This window comes from Tamandua tetradactyla, chromosome 3, assembly GCF_023851605.1.
Source record: "Tamandua tetradactyla isolate mTamTet1 chromosome 3, mTamTet1.pri, whole genome shotgun sequence".
In the NCBI taxonomy this organism is placed as follows: domain Eukaryota; kingdom Metazoa; phylum Chordata; class Mammalia; order Pilosa; family Myrmecophagidae; genus Tamandua; species Tamandua tetradactyla.
The window spans coordinates 143,345,759-143,359,662 of NC_135329.1; the positions used below are offsets into that span (position 1 = coordinate 143,345,759).

General features: G+C 35.1%; 1 protein-coding gene across 6 annotated transcripts in view; it reads left to right on the plus strand.

Moving 5' to 3' along the window:
• The first annotated feature begins 457 nt into the window (after positions 1-457).
• Positions 458-13,904, plus strand: part of DYNC1I2 (dynein cytoplasmic 1 intermediate chain 2) — a 93,996-nt gene continuing 80,549 nt past the window's right edge. For 2 of the 6 annotated variants that reach the window (XM_077154130.1, XM_077154135.1), the window contains exons 1-3: positions 681-879; positions 3,240-3,355; positions 5,454-5,571. In XM_077154130.1, the coding sequence (XP_077010245.1) occupies positions 3,248-3,355; positions 5,454-5,571 (226 nt within the window). In that variant the 5' untranslated portion in view covers positions 681-879; positions 3,240-3,247. Of the gene's footprint in view, positions 634-676; positions 880-1,177; positions 1,280-3,239; positions 3,356-5,453; positions 5,572-13,904 lie in introns of those variants that run through there. The other 4 variants (XM_077154131.1, XM_077154133.1, XM_077154134.1 and 1 more) reach the window with 4 other exon arrangements.

Consider the following 13,904-nt stretch of genomic DNA (forward strand, 5'->3'; position numbering starts at 1 on the left):
TTCTAACATTATAAAATGGTTGCTTTCCAAAAATTCTTTGAAAGAAAACCAAAATGCTACCGAAGTGCTAAAAAATACCAGAAAATTATTGTTATTTTTATTAGCATATTTTGTCTAAGCTGTCCCTTGAAACCTCACAAGGCACTTTTTCCCTAAAAAACTGGTGTATACACCAAATGCTCTTCACCAAATGTGCGGTACACGCAGGTTCACCCCAGGAAATTAACCCTTCCTAAAATTCTGCCAATTTGGGGTAACGGGATTAACATAACATACACAATATTGTGAACACTGACCATCGGACGGGAATCTATTAAACAGCTGAAAGTTTCCCTTTGAAATCTTGGACAAAGGCCTGGAGTGGGAAACCGCGAAAGCTAGTACGCACTACATGTCCCAAAATACTTTGCAACTAGCAGAGACCACGACTCCCAGAATGCATTGCTCGCCTCGCGCAGGTGTGGGGCTTGTAGTTCTCCCGACTCGAGTAGAGCTGTGCTTGAGGTCGGTGGTTGGTTACCCAGCTGGAGGATATTAGACGTAATCTTCCAGCTTTCGGTAAAACGGGATCGTCTTGGATCCCTGCGAGGCCCGGCTCCGTTCTCTCATCCGTCGGCTTTTGTTTCACAGACGGTAAGTCTCAGAAGGGCTACAGTTCTACGCAGTAGGACCCCACCCATTCTTTCTGGAAACGACTCCATTCTGGTGAAGCCATTTGTCCCTAAGCTCTCGCCGTAGCAGCCGCCACCCATCCCTCTTTGTGTGCTTCGGGAAGCCGCGGAGCTGGTGGCGGTGACTGGTGGCTTTGCGGGTGAAGGTGAGGGTCGTTCCTGGGAAGTTGTTGGCTGGCGGACTCTTCTCCATCCTGCTGCTTGACAGGTGGGTTAACTGTTTTCGCTCAAGGCCCTCTTGTCTGCTGTGTCTCACGTCGGGACCCAGGGCAGCTTGCTTGTTCCTTCTGACAGCGCCTTCTGGCCCGGCTGGGAAAAGAGGAGGCGGGGAGAGCCGGGTGCCTAGGCGGCCCGGGGAGGGGAGCCCACACCCTCAGTTCCCTGGTCCTGGGAGCCTCGAGGCTTGTCGGAAGCTCTCTAGCTCCCTTCGTTGGACTCCTTAGCCTCACCCTCTTGACGGTGACCCTTCATCTCCTTGCCCCATTTAAAAATAAAGGACATTATGACCTACTTTGACAGCGTTTTCTCTCACTTGTATGCAAGAAATGGAAGGCGGAGGTGGTAGTACAAAACTCCAGACACTTTCTCTTTCCTGGAACTTTAAGAAGGTGATGACATGTCAGTCATGGTTGCTCCGGTCTCTCTGAGGATGAGCTGGATGGGTCAGCTGGTCAAACTTTGTTGTTGAGATTTGACTAAAAATATTTAAACTTTAACTATTATCAGTTAGTATTGGCATATCTTTTTTACAGTTGACAGCCAGCAAAAAAAATAATATTCTGAGGATGTAAAGTGATGTATGAAAGTTCTCCCCAGTAGCTGTTAACTTGGAACTGTTTAGGAATGTAGAAAGGAGGAGTATAAATATGTTCTCTTGTGTTTTTTTCTTTTTGTTTTTAGTTCGTTTAAATAAATCGTGGTCGAATTTGTATATGTAAGTGGTCTGCCATGGCCAACTTTTCGCATTTTTTGTGTGTACTTGAAAATTTTCAATTGGCACATCAGTCTTTATTTAGTATTGCAACTGAAGTTTCCTCTATTTATTAATAGGTGGATTCCCCCCTTCACTGATTTGCCTTTATTCAAATTTAATAGCGTTTTTAATGAGAGTCCCCTTAAATACAGTTTTCCAGAGGTTATTCTTCCAATTTTCTTGGTAAAAACATAACTACTTCAGTTTTACCGAAAGAGTTGTTGAGAGAGATTGAGAGATTTATATAATAAATCAATAGTAAGGAGAATATAACTTTTGGCTCCCAATGTAATGCCGGGCCTGTATAGGCTACTTTTTAATTTAAAAAAATCCTGATTCATCATTTCTTTCTAAAACTAAGAATACAGTAGTGCTTATATATTTGTTTTGTTCTTCCTTTTAATTGAGAAAGAGATGGAAGAAAATAAAAAATATTTATTTAAATAAATATTGTGGAAAAGAAGATCTGGGCTGGACCCTGGGAACCACCTCTTCCAAAGTGGAAATTAATGGTTTAAACAAAAAAGAAAATATAAAAAAATAAATTATTCTGCTCAGTACTGTTTGGCATAATATATTTTTGTTTGTTCATTATTTGAAGCTCTGTTTTAATTCCATCTATTATACCCCTTATTCATTTAGCCTGTATCAATTACTTTTAGTGTTCAAGGCACTGTGTTGGATGCTGTGAAGGAAAAAAAAAGAGAGAAAAAAGACTAAAACATAGTTTCTGCTTTCAAGTAGATTACAGTTTAATAAGAGACAGTTCAAGTATGTTCACAAATAATTGTACTAAAAGTGCCGTAAAGATGGCTCAGCAGGTACAGTTCTTATCTATCATGCTGGAGACCTGGGTTCATTTCCCAATGCCTGCTCATGCAAAAAATAATAATGGATAATAAAATAAAATAAATTTTAAAAGTTGCACACTAATAGAAGTTGTTAATGGTAATATATGGGAACTCTGCATTTTAGGCATGAGTTTTTGAAAACCTACAACTTCTCTAATAAAAAAAATACATTGGTAGAGAAAAAATAAATAAATAAATAAAAGTACCGCAAGAGGTAGATAAATTTTTATTGTGGAGAAAGAAAAAGTCATCTTACCTGACACTTATGTTGGTAACTTTTGTGGTTTTATTGTCTTTAATATTACTTCTTACCTGTCACTTTTAGAATTTATAGGAATTTTAATTTTTATTTCATTGTGTTCTTATTAAAATTTCTAGGAATGAATGCAGAACTCTGGCAGTAGTTTTGATCTGTGTCATATGGCTTAATGGTTTCTTAATTCCAGCTGACTCTATGTTTTAAGAGCCAGTTTTGGCCTTTATCTCTAGTGCCCTAATATATCATTATCAAAAATATTAAAGAATTGTGTTAAATTTGGGCATGTGAACATTAAAAGAGTTTCCTGTGTGCTATTGTGCTCTACTCTGGGTAGTATTTCTTATATACTTTATTTATTTATAATTTTTTACAGGCATTGAAATATATTGCCCCTTAAGTCAGTTCCCTTTTTGAGCATTACTTTTTAAAAGTGTGAAGCTGTAACAGAGTAATGATTATTGTACATGATTATATGTTTCTTAAAGTTACAAACATGTCGGACAAAAGTGAGTTAAAGGCTGAGTTGGAACGTAAGAAGCAGCGGTTGGCCCAAATCAGAGAGGAAAAGAAGAGAAAAGAAGAAGAAAGGAAAAAAAAGGAAGTATGTTTGACTTTTAAAATAAACATAATATTGAATAGTTGGATTTCACTTAAGTACTTATACCTTTACATAATAATGTCAGAATAGTTAAAAATCCAGTAGCTGTGACTGCAAATATAGCATTATAGGTGAATATTACTTTTTAAGTAAACCAGATATATGGGAATGACAAAACTGGTAAGTTAAAAGATCTTTTTTTTTTTTAACTAAATGATTTCACTTAAATTGATATATATCTAGGACCTGGTTTATGAAAGTTCAATTTACATGTTTAGTCTACTAGGAATATGCGTATTAAGAGGCATCTGCATTTTCATACTTCATAAAATGTAGCATATAAATTATAACTTAGTTTGGACATTGAACTTATCTGGATATTTTACTACTCTGAACTAGAATAAACAGTATTAATGGCAAACAAAAATATGTATAACAGATGATTTAATTGATTAAGGGATTTGTGCTTATCTCCGTTGTCCATGAGTTAGTCATTGAAATATTTTTACTCATTAGTAGGGTTGATAGTACCATAAAGGTGGATCAGTTGCTTCTGTCTTCTGATTTTTAGTATCCATATTTCATCATTTACAGCAAGTATATATTGAACCTGAGTGATCAATTTTACTTGCTCTTGCATTGAAATGTTCATTTTCCCTGTGGAAACTCTTTAGATAGATTTATGTATTTTTACCAGAGGTAAGTTTTAAATGGCCATTGTAAGTTAGTTTGTTCTGTGATTTTAGTACCAAATTTTTCTATGTGATAGCCTAAACAACAGCTAAGACTTATGGAAATTTCTTAGGGAAAGAGAAAAAGTAGCAGAAAAAAACTGAAGGTACTATTTATGTGCAGCATTGCTATGATGCCTTAAAAGACTACAATAGAAGAATTTTTCTTGTTTATTCTAAACTTTTCTATGATATGTTATTGTAAGAAGGTTGGAGCTTTAATTTAGCCATTTGGTTAAAAGTGAACTGATAGAAGCAGGATTCAGAATGTTAGGGCACTTCCGAAATAATATCTGTAGGTTTAAACTCTTCAGTTCTGAGAGTAAATTTGATTTTTGTTTTTTTAAGGATGACCTTGGCATGAATGGGTCTGTCTCTAAGGGATATCTCCAATCTGATTGAAATCTTAAGTTTACAAAACATTCCTAGAAATAATTCAATTGTGCTTTACAACATTGAGTCTCTTAATATATTATTATATTCAGGCAAAGGGTCAGCTTGTTAACATAACAAGTTTGGCTCTTTTAATGAATTTTTGAGTTAAAATGGTATCATGGAATATTAGGACCAACAAATTCATCTTAGACAATTGGAATGAATAATAGTTTTCTAGTTAAAATAAGCATTTGAGGTTTATATATAGACCCCTTGCCTTTGAAGGCTTAAATTTTACTTGATTGTCTTTAAGCCTCAAGGCTCAAACTTATTGAGATGTTTTGGATGATCTGAGAATATTGAAATTTATCTTGTTTAACTAGAAAATTGTGTTAAAACTATAAGTGGCTTAAATAAAAGCTGGCAAAAATTTGATAAAAAATATTTTGTGCTATGCAAAAGTGAATTATTTTATCAAATCTAACCCTGTGTCTTATCATAAATATAAGACCTGTATTTTGAAAAATAAACATAAAAACATTTCTTGAGATTAATTTGAACAAACATCCTCTACATAAAGTTACATAAATACAGTGGCTTCATATAGAAGCTTGGGGTACTCACACTTTTTCAGCAAATCAAGTGGTCCGTTTACTTAAAATTTGCTGCATTTTAAAGGATTGCACCTTATTGTTCTCATATTGTTGTGATATTTATATCTGAGCTTTTGTGCTACTGTGGGAAGATTTCCATAATTCCTGAACCGCATAAAGCAATTCCATACTGTAGATGATTGGAAGTTGTCTATACTTTTTCAGTTTATCTTTTATCAATTTTTTTATCATTTACTAACTATAAATAGGGACTTAATCTGTATTCCAAACTAAGTTCATCCCCCGAAAGGATAACTGTTAACACATTATTTAAAATACATCTATTTGCAAACAAAAATGTTTTGTATCATGTGTAAATTTGTTCTTAACTTAAAAATTTAGACTGATCAGAAGAAGGAAGCAGTTGCTCCTGTGCAAGAAGAATCAGACCTTGAAAAAAAGAGAAGAGAAGCTGAAGCATTGCTTCAAAGTATGGGGCTAACTCCAGAATCTCCAATTGGTAAGGATCTGAATATATATATATATATATATATATATGTATGTATTTATGAGATAAATATATATTCTGTTTGGCTCACACATAGCTGAGATAAGTGAGCTGAGTTGTTGTATTTTGGACATTTGCTTTATTTGTGTCTCTGAAAATCATTAATCTTATTTATTTGAAATTGTCTCTTTTCAGATGTGCTAACACATAGTGAGTTGTTGTTCAAAAGAGCCAAGATTAACATCTACTGAACTTCCAACTGACTTTTAACTAGTTTATTTCAACAAACATTTGTTGAGCAAGTTTTTGTACCATACTGTGTTAAGCTCAAAGATAACTGTGATCCCTAACTTAATTCTACATTCATTTCTGTAGGTTAAAGAGAGATATAATGAAAATCTAAAAGTATACCAATATTCAAAGGTATAGGTGTGGAAATAGAAACTTATAGTCTACTGCTCTCAATGCTGATAAGGGAGGTAATATTAGTAGTTTATTTTGGCAATGATCTGATTTAATCTTATTCTTTTTGTGAGTTACTCATTTTGATAATGGTACTGGATCAAAAAGCTGAAGAAATCGTAGAGCTGCTCAGGCAACCAAGTTACATATCAGAAAGCATTAGATGCTTACTTAAAATAGTTCCGTGCTGGGTACTGTTAAATGGCATTTTAGTTTGCCACTGCCTTTGTCCTTTAGGGCCTAAAATTTCAGGATTAGTTTTTGGACTAATTTCATCTCTCTGGGGGACAAATACACCAAGTTCGTAATTGCTATGTCTGTTGTTAAACTGCAACAAACCTAAAAGGTTTCAAGATGAAAAAACTGGTAATTCTCATGGTCTCATTGTTTCTCCCAATTCTTTTCCTTATTGATAGAATCTGAAGACAGAAGTATATTAATTTTTTATAATGCAATTTTATTGAAATATATTCACACAGCATAGAAATGAAGTATATTAATTTTATGTCTTTCTTAATTTTATGTTGCATATTGTCATTTAAAAAGTAAATGAACCAGGGACAATGCCATGGTGACTCAGTGGCAAAATTGTCGCCTCCTGTGCCAAAGACCCAGGTTCAATTTCCGGAGCCTCCCCATGCCAAAAAAAAAAGAAAATGAACCAGAACACTATACTTACATTAAAAAAAAACAAACAAACACCAGTTAACTAAACTGAGTTGCTTCTTAGTTGTATAGCCTTTAAGAGATCTCTTTTTTTTTTTTTTAACTTTTTTCCGGTGCCACTGATTTTTGTTTTTCTACTATAGAACTTTTTTTTTCTTTTCTCTTCTTTTTAGAACTTCAGTTTCAATGAATTCACTTGCTCTTATATTTCAGTTCATGTCACACCACCATCACTGATTCTTGAAAGACCATTCTCTAGTTGTATGTGTGTGTGTTTAATTTTTTCCCTCATTCCTCATCACCGATTCCATTCCCCTTCCCCTCTATCAGTACCCACCCTTGTGTTTTTAATGTATGTCCTTTTGGTTTATCCTCCATGTGTTTACATTTTTTAAGGTTTCTCATAAGTGATAGACATTTTATATACATAAATGGCATTGTGTTATGTCATTCTGTTTATTCCTTTTTTCAAGCAGTGTTTTTAAGATCTATCCATGTTGCTACATATGAATATGCTTATTTTTTTGATGCATAATATTCTATCATATGCCATATTCTACTTATCCGGCCCCGTAGTAATAGGCATTTAGATTGCTTTTAACTCTTCACTTTATCACAAGTAACACTGTCAAGAATATATTCTTTCCCCTTTAGAACTGTGGAGTAGTTTCTCTGGGGTATTTGCCCAAGAATTGAATTGCCATGGTATAGTCTATAGACTTGCTTATATTTCTTAGTTTCTACATACCACTCTAAAGAATGGCTACAAAAGTTTACCCTTAAGCTACCAGTGCAGGAGAAAATTGAGTTTCACCATATCCACATCATCACTTGATATTACCCAACTTTCTAATTTTTTCCAACTTGATGGCTGTAAAGTGGTATGTCAGGATGTTTTAATATGCATTTATCTGATTACAGTGTATTGACTATCTCTTCATATACCTATTAACCATTCATATTTTCATTTATGAATTGCATATTCTTATCTTTTGCCCAGTTATTACTGGAATTATTTTGCTGATGAAAAGTCCTTGCATATTTTAGGGACGACTTTTTGTTTGTCTTAGTCTTAAAAAATACATTCTCCCAAGATAAATTTTAAAAAGAAAGAAATACAAATGAAAAAATTTCCTTTTCACTAACAATAAAAAAGCAAAATAAAATGATATACTTTTTTTTTGCCTATCAAAGTAGCAGAAAAATGATATACTTTTTTTTGCCTATCAAAGTAGCAGAAAATTTTTTTGTTTAAATGTAATGCTCTGTATTGATAAAGATGAGAGAAATAATTTCACTCATGACCTTTCTGGAGAGAATATGTATTAGTACAGTCTTTCTGGAGGCGATTTAGAAACATTTAAAAAATATTTGCTCTAATAATTTTATATTTGGAAGTGAATCCTAAAGAAATGATCTAGGATACACCAGAATGTTTATCATATGGTTGTTTATATTATAAAAAATTGGGAAAAAACCTTATTGTCACATGACAGGATGATGAATACATAAATTGTGGTACACATCTATGATGAAATTCTGTGAACCATTAAAAGTTTCTAGAAAAAAACATAAATGACCAAAAGATGCCCTTTATACAATTAGTTATAAAACAGTATGGTCCTATTTCATAAAATGTATATATGCATTAAACAAAAACAACAATAAAAATATTTAAAACAGAAACAACCTTCCTCCAATCTGTTACCTATTAACTCTGTAATATCCTTCATTGAACAGAATCCTTCATTTTGATGTGATCAAATTCACCAATTACAATCTTTTTATTTTGCTTTTTAGTCTTTTTTTTTAAAAGAAGCCTTTTTTTTTTACCTTGACCCAAACATATTCTACATTTTTCCTATTAGTTTTATAGTTTTATCCTTCACATTTTAATATTTGGGGCATATTTTTATTATAGTGTGAGTGAGGGAGCCACCTTTTTTTTTTTTTTCCATTTGGTTAGCACATTTTCTCAGTACCATTTATTAAATCTGTATCTCCCTCCTCTCTCCCACTGATTTCTGATGCTAACATTGTCATACAATAAGTTCCTGTATTTCTTGGACATTTCTGGTCTGTTTATTGATTTTAACCTGCTTTTCTAATTACTATGGCTTTTTATTATATCGTAATATCTCATGTAGAAAATTCTCTCCTAGAATAGCCCTAGGTTCTCAAATATTTTTCTCACCCTCAACAAAATTAGATTGTTTACCACCAAAATGTTGCTTACTATACAAAATGATGCTTTGAACTTCATAGAAAGGTACCTCATATCCTATAATATTGTATGACACATGTCTCTTGTTGTCAAGCTCTTAGTGATGCCAGGATAGATAGGGTACGATTGACAGCTAGGTCACTCCCTGATAGTTACATTTTTTTTTTGAATAATTCTTTTTAAAAAAATAATAATAATTTGTAGAACACATAGAATAATTGAGTTGCTGGGCAATTTGCCATTCACTCTGTCTGGATACCTTCTCCATTTACCAATAAGATTTAAGGCCCACTCTCCTCTGAACTTCCATAGCATTTTATACTTGGGCCATGGTACTTATCGCAGTCTTCCTTTGATTACAGTTAATTCTGTATATGTTTTATCTTACTTACTTGATTCTAAACATTTTATTTTTTTTATTTTTATTTTTATTTTTTTTATTAACGGAAAGAAAAAAAAAAGAAATTAACACAACATTTAGAAATCATACCATTCTACATATGCACTCAGTAATTCTTAACATCATCACATAGATGCATGATCATTGTTTCTTAGTACATTTGCATCGGTTTAGAGGAACTAGCAACACAACAGAAAAAGATATAAAATGTTAATATAAAGAAAAGAAATAAAAGTAGTAGTAATAGTAAAAAACAACAACAACAAACAAACCAACAAGCAAACAAAAACAAAAAAAACCCTATAGCTCAGATGCAGCTTCATTCAGTATTTTAACATGATTACTTTACAATTAGGTATTATTGTGCTGTCCATTTTTGAGTTTTTGTATCTAGTCCTGTTGCACAGTCTGTATCCCTTCAGCTTCAATTAACCATTGTCTTACCCTGTTTCTAACTCCTACTGAACTCTGTTACCAATGACATATTTCAAGTTTATTCTCGAATGTCCGTTCACATCAGTGGGACCATACAGTATTTGTCCTTTAGTTTTTGGCTGGACTCACTCAGCATAATATTCTCTAGGTCCATCCATGTTATTACATGGTTCATAAGTTTATCTTGTCTTAAAGCTGCATAATATTCCATCATATGTATATACCACAGTTTGTTTAGCCACTCTTCTGTTGATGGAGATTTTGGCTGCTTCCATCTCTTTGCAATTGTAAATAACGCTGCTATAAACATTGGTGTGCAAATGTCCGTTTGTGTCTTTGCCCTTAAGTCCTTTGAGTAGATACCTAGCAATGGTGTTGCTGGGTCTATGGCAATTCTATATTCAGTTTTTTGAGGAACCGCCAAACTGCCTTCCCCAGTGGTTGCACCATTTGACATTCCCACCAACAGTGGATAAGTGTGCCTCTTTCTCCGCATCCTCTCCAGCACTTGTCATTTTCTGTTTTGTTGATAATGGCCATTCTGGTGGGTGTGAGATGATATCTCATTGTGGTTTTGATTTGCATTTCTCTAATGGCCAGGGACATTGAGCATCTCTTCATGTGCCTCTTGGCCATCCGTATTTCTTCTTCTGGTAGGTGTCTGTTTAAGTCTTTTTCCCATTTTGTAATTGGGTTGGCTGTCTTTTTTTTGTTGAGTTGAATAATCTCTTTATAAATTCTGGATACTAGACCTTTATCTGATATGTCGTTTCCAAATATTGTCTCCCATTGTGTAGGCTGTCTTTCTACTTTCTTGATGAAGTTCTCTGATGCACAAAAGTGTTTAATTTTGAGGAGCTCCCATTTATTTATTTATTTCCTTCTTCAGTGTTCTTGCTTTAGGTTTAAGGTCCATAAAACCACCTCCAGTTGTAAGATCCATAAGATATCTCCCAACATTTTCCTCTATCTGTTTTATGGTCTTAGACCTAATGTTTAGATCTTTGATCCATTTTGAGTTAACTTTTGTATAGGGTGTGAGATGCGGGTCTTCTTTCATTCTTTTACATATGGATATCCAGTTCTCTAGGCACCATTTATTGAAGAGACTGCTCTGTCCCAAGTGAGTTGGCTTGACTGCCTTATCAAAGATCAAATGTCCATAGATGAGAGGGTCTATATCTGAGCACTCTATTCGATTCCATTGGTCGATATATCTATCTTTATGCCAATACCATGCTGTTTTGACCACTGTGGCTTCATAATATGCCTTAAAGTCAGGCAGCGCGAGACCTCCAGCTTCGTTTTTTTTCCTCAAGATGTTTTTAGCAGTTCGGGGAACCCTCCCCTTCCAGATAAATTTGCTTATAGGTTTTTCTATTTCTGAAAAATAAGTTGTTGGGATTTTGATTGGTATTGCATTGAATCTGTAAATCAATTTAGGTAGGATTGACATCTTAACTATATTTAGTCTTCCAATCCATGAACACGGTATGCCCTTCCATCTATTTAGGTCTTCTGTGATTTCTTTTTTTTTTTTTTTTTTTTTTTTTTTAAAGGAAAGACAGAGAGAAGGAAGGAAGGATAGAAGGAAGGAAGGAAGGAAGAAAGGGAAACATTTTTAAACATTTTCTTGTTTTATTGTATTCTGTTTCTCCGTTTTTGTTACATGGGCTGGGGCCGGGAATCGAACCGAGGTCCTCCGGCATAGCAGGCAAGCACTTTGCCCGCTGAGCCACCGCGGCCCGCCCTGTGATTTCTTTTAACAGTTTTTTGTAGTTTTCTTTATATAGGTTTTTTGTCTCTTTGGTTAAATTTATTCCTAGGTATTTTATTCTTTTAGTTGCGATTGTAAATGGGATTCGTTTCTTGATTTCCGCCTCAGCTTGTTCATTACTAGTGTATAGAAAAGCTACAGATTTTTGAATGTTGATCTTGTAGCCTGCTACTTTGCTGTACTCATTTATTAGCTCTAGTAATTTTGTTGTGGATTTTTCTGGGTTTTCTACATATAGTATCATATTGTCTGCAAACAGTGATAGTTGTACTTCTTCCTTTCCAATTTTGATGCCTTGTATTTCTTTTTCTTGCCTAATTGCTCTGGCTAGAACTTCCAACACAATGTTGAATAATAGTGGTGATAGTGGACATCCTTGTCTTGTTCCTGATCTTAGGGGGAAAGTTTTCAATTTTTCCCCATTGAGGATGATATTAGCTGTGGGTTTTTCATATATTCCCTCTATCATTTTAAGGAAGTTCCCTTGTATTCCTATCTTTTGAAGTGTTTTCAGCAGGAAAGGATGTTGAATCTTGTCAAATGCCTTCTCTGCATCAATTGAGATGATCATGTGATTTGATTCTAAACATTTTGAAGTCAGTCTGTGATGGTTATGTTCAGGTGTCAGCTTGGCCAGGTGATGGTGCCCAGTTGTCTGGTCAGGAAAGCACTGGCCAAACCGTTACTGCAAGAATATCTTGTGACTGGTTTAAAACCAGAAGTCTGGTTTGTTAAATCATTAGTCAGTTGATGGCATTTGTGGCTAATGACATCTACAGTCAACTAAGGGTATGTCTTGCAAATAAGACAATCCAGTCTGTTAGATTTCAAGCAATCCGTTGACTTTTTTTTTGCCTCCATGAGTAGGTACTGAGAATTGAACCCGAATCTCCAGCCTGGCACAGCACCACAATTAGTTGTATAACATATTTCAGAGTTTGACATTGGTTGCAATTCCACAATTTTAGGTTTTTACTTCTAGCTGCTCTAAAATACTCGAGATTAAAAGAGATATCAATTTAATGATTCAGCATTCATATTCATTTGTTAAATCCTGTCTTTACTGTATAACTCCACCATCACCTTTGATCTTTCCATCCCTCTCTTTTGGGGTGTTTGGGCTATGGTCATTCTAACTTTTTCATGTTGGAAGAGTCTGTCACTAATATGGGGTAGGGAGATGGAGCTATCTGATGTTCTGGAAAGGCTGGGCCCTCTGTGTTTCAGGATTTGTCTGGACCAGGGACCCATCTGGAGGTTGTAGGTTTCTGGAAAGTTACTCTACTGCCTGGAACTCTTGTGGAATCTTATATATTGCCTTAGGTGTTCTTTAGAATTGGCTGGAATGGTCCTGGTTAGGGCTTGGCCGGTTATGATAGTAGCAAGTTCTAACTGAAGCTTGCATAAGAGCAACCTCCAGTGTAGCCTCTCGACTGTGTACTCCCTCTGCCACTGATACTTTATTAGTTACACTTCTTTTCCGCCTTTTGGTCAGGATGGAATTTTTGATCCCATAGTGCCAGGGCCAGATTCATCCCTGGAAGTCATTTCCCACCTTGCCAGGGAGACTTTCACCCCTGGATGTCATGTCCTACGTAGGGATGAGGGCAATGATCTCACTTGCAGAGTTGGGCTTAGAGAGAGTGTGGCCACATCTGAGCAACAAAAGAGTCCTCCAGAAGTAACTCTAAGGCAAACCTATAGGTAGTCTAAGCTTCTCAAGAGTAAGCCTCAGGATCACAGGCATGACCTATTGATTTGGGTTCCCCTAAAGTTTGGCACAGTATCAGGGAATTCCCTGATGGTAAGGTTTTATATATATGTAACAGCCTCTTGAAATCCAGAAATAATAATCACCACTCCAGACTTAATGTGTTTGCTATAAAAGCTTACAATCTAGGCCCCTGTTTTTTTATAAGCATTTTCTAAAGGAGTCCATACCATTGTTGTTCTGTTTCTGGCTTATTTTGCCTCACCAAATGTCCTGCATGTTCATTCACATTGCTGCATACCTCACAACTTTGTTCCTTTTTGTAGCACCCCAACCTTCATTCATAAGTATACACCATCGTTCACCAATCTACTTCTCCGTCAGTGAATCCTTCAGCCACCCCCATTCATCAGGCATCATGTATGGTGTCCAAGATCCACATCAACACTCTCAATTTTAGGTAATTTCTTTGTTCCTAAGAGAAAGAAAACCAATAAACACACCATCGCCAAATAGGAAATCTAAACCTCCTCTTGACTCTTGTTCCTCCCCCCATTATTTACCTCTGCTGTTGCTGTGGTAGTGCTGATGTTTTCCTTTTGAACATTACCCATAACATGCAATAGCAGTTTTCCCCCTGTACCCTGCACTTAAACACTCTTTGTACACA